Source organism: Frieseomelitta varia, unplaced genomic scaffold (assembly GCF_011392965.1).
Source record: "Frieseomelitta varia isolate USP_RPSP 00005682 unplaced genomic scaffold, Fvar_1.2 scaffold_405, whole genome shotgun sequence".
NCBI lineage: Eukaryota > Metazoa > Arthropoda > Insecta > Hymenoptera > Apidae > Frieseomelitta > Frieseomelitta varia.
The window spans coordinates 676960-683719 of record NW_025110152.1 but is presented as its reverse complement, the minus strand read 5'-3'; the positions used below and the strand labels follow the sequence as shown (position 1 = coordinate 683719).

Here is a 6760-nt window from a genome sequence, read left to right as displayed (position 1 = left end):
ATTGGACAAATAATTACGATGCGATCAGCGTGTGCTTAATTCACTCGAGAAAAGTGGTGTTTCTCTTGTGGTTTACGAGAATGATGAGGTAAATTGCAAGATTTTCAGGAGAGTATTATATTTAGATGTGATTGGAAACGTCAGTGTACCGGTAAATCCTTTCATTCTCTCCATAGGCAGGACAACAAGCATAATTATGTTGCAAATAATGTACTATAATTACCTGTTTTTCTCGACTCAATTGAAATTTCTAAATTACTCGAACTTTCTAAAATATATGAACTTTGCAAACCAATTAGTTTTACTGCACATAACTTCTAGATTGCTTCTAAACATTTTTCTCCCACGATCCTTAGAATATTTAACAGAGAACTTGACAGAAATCTTCGTTGATTTTACAATTTTGCTGATTCACGAAAAAGCATTCACGTCGAGAATTTTTTGCTCCAAAATTGTAATATTTTCTCAGTTTTAATTCATTACTACTCAATAATCTCTGTACAGTGATATATCATACCGACGAGTTCAAAAAGAAAGCGACGAATTGTTGTATACGGTTTGGTCACTCGTTATGGTCCGCAATCAGTTGCCAGCGCAACTACTGGTTAAAAACACATAGTTGAAGAAGGTATAAACTTTGTAAAACTAGCGAGAATTTCTCTTCCAAAATGGTTGAAACGCGATTCATCGTGTTTTTCTTCTTCAATTATTCTCGTCATTAACGTCATTTCGAGCCAAAGAAATCACCACAGGCCAGTGGGAGAAGCTCCCACTGCCAAAAATCGGCGGCGCAAACAGAAGAAAGCGAGCGCAGACAGTACGCAATTCCCCCGACAGTGGAGGAGCGTGGAGCAAACACAGACGTGGGCGGCATCGCGGACCTCGAAGAGGAAATAAATGAATTAGTAAATAACGAATTTTATCCGGCTGCATTGGCCAGGAATCCGATAAGCTGGCACCGGTAGGCCGTGTGATCGTCACCGGCGAATAGGGGATCGCGCGTATAAAAACGTACGCGTTATGCGTACCTGTCCGTCCAATGGGGTGGCTTCGCGAACCGGAAAGGGGGAAGATCGAACTGGATTATCGAGCGGCGAACCATGGAACGAGGTACGAAAACGTAGGGGGGAGGGAAGAAGACGATGAAAAAGTGAAGAAGCAGAGAGGCAAGAATCGACAAGAAGCACGGTTCGAGAACGCACTGGGGAAAACGAAACGAAGAGGACGAGCCGGTTCGATCGAGCATCCATTGGTGAGCATAACCGTCCGTTGGACGAGAGGGAAAGGGGGGAGAACGAAAGTGCGCGAGAACGCAAGCAAACGGAGCCAACGACTTTCGCCGAAGCTTGATAACTTTAGAACCCTCTCGAGTCTTTATTGATACTTGGCCGTTTCCACTTGTCCCATATACATACCGGTGCGCCCCACGGATTCGAGGCCCCGAAACGCGCCACGGAAAGCCGGGATTACGTGAAACGCATCGGAGATCCTCCGCGAGTTCCTCGTCTCTCTTTCTCTCTCTCTCTCTCTCTCTCTCTCTCTCTCTCTCTCTCTCTTTCTCACCTAGCTGGCCAGCCGGCTCTTCGTTTCATCCGCGAGGGAGAGGGGAAGTTATCGGAGATTGTTTTGCTATTTTAGCGGCGATATCATTGACTCCGAGCGCTCGTTTCGATAGATGTTTTCCAGATTCAGCGGTTTCTTTACGGTGCAGTAGATACACCGGTTTTAAGTTCGGGCGGAGTTCTGCCGCGTTTGTATCTTATATTTAGTTTCGTACCTTGCCATACGTTAATTTCTACGTATTACGGTCCTTAACCTCCGATAACGCAGAGACATTCGTTCTAGCATTACGAGATTCAGTTCAGGACTGTCGAGTACGACAGACAATCTTCCGATTTAGGTCAGAAGAGTCTAAACTATTTATTTAAATAAGAAAAAATTGAAGAGCGTTTTGAGATTGAGTAATTTACTATCCGATGGTATCAATTGAGGGTTAAATGTTGATCTAAAGAAGGAAGGGTTAAACGGGTATCTCCATAAATGTGAGAAGATTGGGTAGGATCGGAAAGGGTGGGAAGAGCAATTTTCGAACGGACGACAGAGTTCAACGCACCTGGCTGACGTGAATCGCCGACCCAATTTCGCCCGCGGAATGGTAGGACCTGCAAAAATTCTGTTTTACGGTTATTACGCGTTCCAGCGATATAAATAGATCGTTCGTTCTACATGGTCGAGCGCTGCTCTAAATCACGCTCTTCCGCATGACACAGCTAACCTCGACTCGCGTGCCTTGTTATCATAATTCAACCCTTTCGCAACGAGCCCCGAATTGCCTCGGAAAGAACGTTTATGGATCAGTTTACTACTTTTTGCGAACGAATAATGCAACCATTTATCGTATACATCACTGTCACAAACTAAAGTAATGTTACAAATAGTTAAATAGTCCGATAAAAGAAAAAAGACCATGTTGCAAGTGAAAGAATATCTATTTAAGTCTTTGCTACGATTAAACAAAGGACAGATAAATTAAATTAACCAACCATTTTTTCCTTATTCCCCGTTTTAATTTATTTTCTCAGCTGCATTCGTTTATTCATTTAAAAAAACTTCGTAAAAATTTATGCAATGTAAGAAAAAGTTTCTTTCGTTTACATTTATTATCATCCAATGTTGTTCTTACTTTACTTCAGAATGTATCGGTTCGCAGTTGACCGAGAAGACTCGAGGTTCGTTCGCCTGGCATTTCCATAGATTCGGGAGTGAGTCGGGAGAACATGTACCTGTCTACGAACACCCTGGGGACCGATGGCTCCTGTCTCTATAAGACTACCAAAGTTATGCTTACGTTTGCTTGCCCTTACAGCGAAGCATTGTGATACGTTATTCCATGGAACAAGACGTGTGTTCGGTTTGTGATTCCATCGCGAAGCCTACACAGTACTTCGTGTTCCAGGTCAGTCAGCTGATAGGTACTCAATTCTGGTTTTATTATTTTTTTCGAAACACTCTTTGACTAAAGTCTATAAAATAAAGTAGATCAAAATAATCTGATATTCGTGAATTTGTAAATTGTCAGGTGTCTATTAGTTCAATCAAGATGAAATATAAAATTGCCTAATAAATCCTTGCCCTCTTTATCATAGATTTTTATTAGATGTTAAAGTTGGCGCCACTAACCGAAATCTAACCTCAGACATCACAAATACGCTAAAACGTAAAGAGAAAGTTTTCACCGAGGTCTTTTTTTATCCTGACGGCAATAGAACATGCGTCTCGTGATTCAGGCGAAAACACATTTCGGCGGTTCGGGCGGACGATTCGAAATTTCGAAGTGGCTGCACGCGTCCAGGAGGCTCGCCTCCACAGCGTCGCCCTTGTATCGAGTCGGTAATTTTATAACGTCGTAAACAAGACGCGCTCGTAAGGTGTTACGTGTCAACTATCCTCACAGCTTTTTCCTTTCTGTTTTCTTTCCACACTTTCCTCGGCTATTCTTACGTTTCTTACGCGCGAGCTCTCCGCTCTTCTTCTTCGCGACAAATCGACCGTGTTTATCGCACCCTCTGAACGTTCTACTCCGACTGTGATTCGATGGTTTAACAACGCGCGAGTTTTAACATTAGACCACCTTTTAAGTTCACGGATCGTTAATTTTGCGGGTTCTCATTTGAAGAGAGCAAAGATTGACGAGATGTGTCTTGAATTAATGAAACGCGGGCATTTATGCAAATTCGTATTTTTTGGGGAGGAACAAAACCCAGGCGAAAATTGGTCTTTGCCATTACTTTATCGTTGCAGCAAGTAGGCAGGTATAATTTATTTTGACAGTGACATTTAGTGAGTGCTAAAAGATCTACTATTTGTAAAATCGTTCGCAGCTACGATATTGTATTTTCGAGTTGCGTACACGTGAGAAGTTACATTCTTTAATCTTCACAATGAGGGAAGAATGCTTAAAACAGAAAACTAGATGATCTATATTATTTCTATTGTTTTGAAGAAATCAGATTATCAGATTATTTGTGTTTTAATGCAAATTTTTAAACGGTATTTTACACGACGACTCAAGGCTTAATTTTCAAAAATCTAAATTCATGAATGTAAAGTTTCTCGTTATTCGTATGAAAATAAGCATACTTTCAATTCCTTTTTTTTATTTTTCACACGCGTCTGCAACATTTTCTTTAATTTCTTTTAACGATTAATTACGTTGAACTTACGAAAAGAAATCGCGGTTAATTTATTTCCCTCGACAAAATTTACAATGGATGCTCCGTGGGGCAATAAAGTTGCCTGTAACGTTCAATTTAGCAAGAAATTAAAACGAGGAAATTACCGCTTAGAGGACCCTCGGCGAGATAGGAAACTCGGGTGGAATTATTCGGAATAGAGTCAGCTCGTAAAGGGGTAAATGAAGGAACGTACACGGCCATTCTGACTCGAAAGGCGAAGTTTATATCGCCAGCTACGTTTTACATACAATCCTTGCGGGAGAATAAAGGTCCCTCTAAATTACCAATTTAATCCGAGAGCCATTCCACTCGAAACCGAACTCCGTAAAAGGATTACTTTGGAAAATACCCACCTTTGCAGAAATTCGAAATTTAAGCAAAACTTGTGACTTTCGAAACTGCAATTTATTTCTTACTTTGTAACATTGATCGGACTGAAAGACGGAGAATCATTTAGATATTCAGTTTTCAATTTATTTTCATTTTATTTAGTCTTTATAGTCTAAATTTAAATAAATTATAACAGTCAATAGTATAATCTAACGAATTTCTGAATTTATAAAAAATTTGTAACTTCAAATAAAATTGAAAGAAATTACATTATTTTCAAAGATCGTAAAACAGAAAATCCTAATTCTAAGGGGAAAAGCCAATTGAAGAAAATTTACAACGCTTGTTTTTCAACGTTCGCGTTAGGAAGAAGACACGCGGGTTTCGTTTACCTGGGATGGGTTTCCTCGCCATAAATTTCAACTGTTCGTTTCAGCTCTCGCAACGTTTCCAAGCCTTCATTTCTTTCAATATTTTCCAACGTCTGTCCGAAAAGAATAGTCTGACTGTTTATTAGCGATAAAGGTTCGATCAACAGTATCTATTTCAAAAAAGATATTTGCTCTCTATAGAATATCGCTCGTGGCAATCGGACGAGTTCGGATATCGAAGACCTTGGGAAATAATGTCGATCAATCGTCAAATGTAAAGTCCGTCCTGTTTTGGCTCGTTTCGTCGAGCATTTCGACGTCGGGGTTGGATTAAGGTCGACTTAACTTTGACTTAGGTCTGGGTTAAGGTCGTAGACGCGTGCGCACAAGACTTCTCTCTCTCTCTCTTCTTTGGCTGTTCGTGTCGAGTGACTATACATGACTCGAATTTACAAATGTGAAATTTTCCTGAAAAATCCAAAAGAGATTCACCCTCGTTTAATTTTTAGTATACATATAACTTATAGTTTTTTTTTTTTTTAACGAAGTTCATTAATTGTTAAAAACCTTCGTATACGAGGGCTAACACCAAAACTATCGTCGACAAAAGAATGAAATTTATTTAAGAGAAATTGAAGTGCACATTTCTAAAAATACATCGTTGTGAATCTACGAAATTGCAAATTGGTCACCTTGATTATTTTAGTTTTGAACGATTTCCTTTTCAATTTTCCTGCATAGAATTAATTGTTGTGATTTATTATACCGTGTGTTAAAGTTATTAATTTTTTTTTCCCACAAGGAATCGAATTGATATTTAAAAGTCATCGTTACTGTACGTGAGGAACGCTGTTAAAAGAAGAAAAAGAAAATTGAATCTCAATGCGTCCTGTATTGTACTCGAAAGAGCAAGAATCGCCGGTCCATACGAAATGAAGACTAAAGAGTGCAACGAATGAGAATGGATTCTTCTTAGAGAGCCACACCCTGGCGCACAGGTTAAAAAAAGCAAGAAGAACAGACGACGATCGATCGATGTTAGCTCGAGACGACCGGTTTTCGATAGAAACAAAGAACATGAAATTTGCATGAAGAAACCAGCTCTTGTGAGAAACAACGGAGTAAGATGAAGGGGGGGAGGAGGAGGAGAGAAAGGCGAGTGTGGCGAGAAATTATAATAAGGAATCGATTGTCGATCGATTTGCTCTGTTTTCGAGGCTGGACGAGTATTCATCCACCTACGGAATGGTCGAGTGTACAAGTCGAAATCGCGGGTAGGAAGGTCGGCCATCAGGAATTCCACGCACGGCCTCCACCTTCGTTTCTCCCGCCAACGAATCGTGTCTTCTCCCCCTTGTCTCATTTCGCCAGAGAACACAACCAGATAACCGGACGTAATAAACACACGGACATAATTATTCGGACACTGTAGTCCCTTCGACTTGTACACTTGGGATACTTGGCTTACAATGATAATTTCAGTCTTTTAATTATACAGTGTTTTAGAAATTCTACAAAGTATACCAAAACATATAGGGAGAAACGAATGGAATAATTTAAATAAATATACATTTACAATTGCGTGGAATAGATATGGAATATTTGTGAAATATTTTGTGAGATATGCTTGGAGATTTTTATATACATAAATTATTATAATGTTATTTGCAATGAAAAATGAAGATATAAATGATATTATATATATTATTTCTAATAAAAAATATCCATTTTTATTTGAGATACGGAGTACTATCTATTCTAACATTCTAATAAAGTTACAAAAGGGAAGAACTAATAAAACTTCTATTTAAAAATGATCGACAT

At 39.4% G+C, this 6760-nt stretch overlaps 1 protein-coding gene across 2 annotated transcripts; it reads left to right on the top strand.

Annotated features, from left to right (window-relative positions):
• Positions 1–941: 941 nt before the first annotated feature.
• LOC122531584 lies at positions 942–6516 on the top strand. Of its 2 annotated transcripts, none has more exons than XR_006307320.1 (2): positions 942–1252; positions 5739–6516. XR_006307320.1 is itself a non-coding variant. In XM_043659625.1 (2 exons), exons 1-2 carry the CDS (start codon positions 1040–1042, stop codon positions 2825–2827), a joined length of 330 nt encoding a protein of 109 aa, XP_043515560.1. In that variant the 5' UTR covers positions 942–1039; the 3' UTR covers positions 2828–2967. The 2 variants fall into 2 exon arrangements, 1 of the variants encoding a protein (XP_043515560.1); XM_043659625.1 differs by lacking the exon at positions 5739–6516 and adding an exon at positions 2711–2967.
• Positions 6517–6760: the final 244 nt, after the last annotated feature.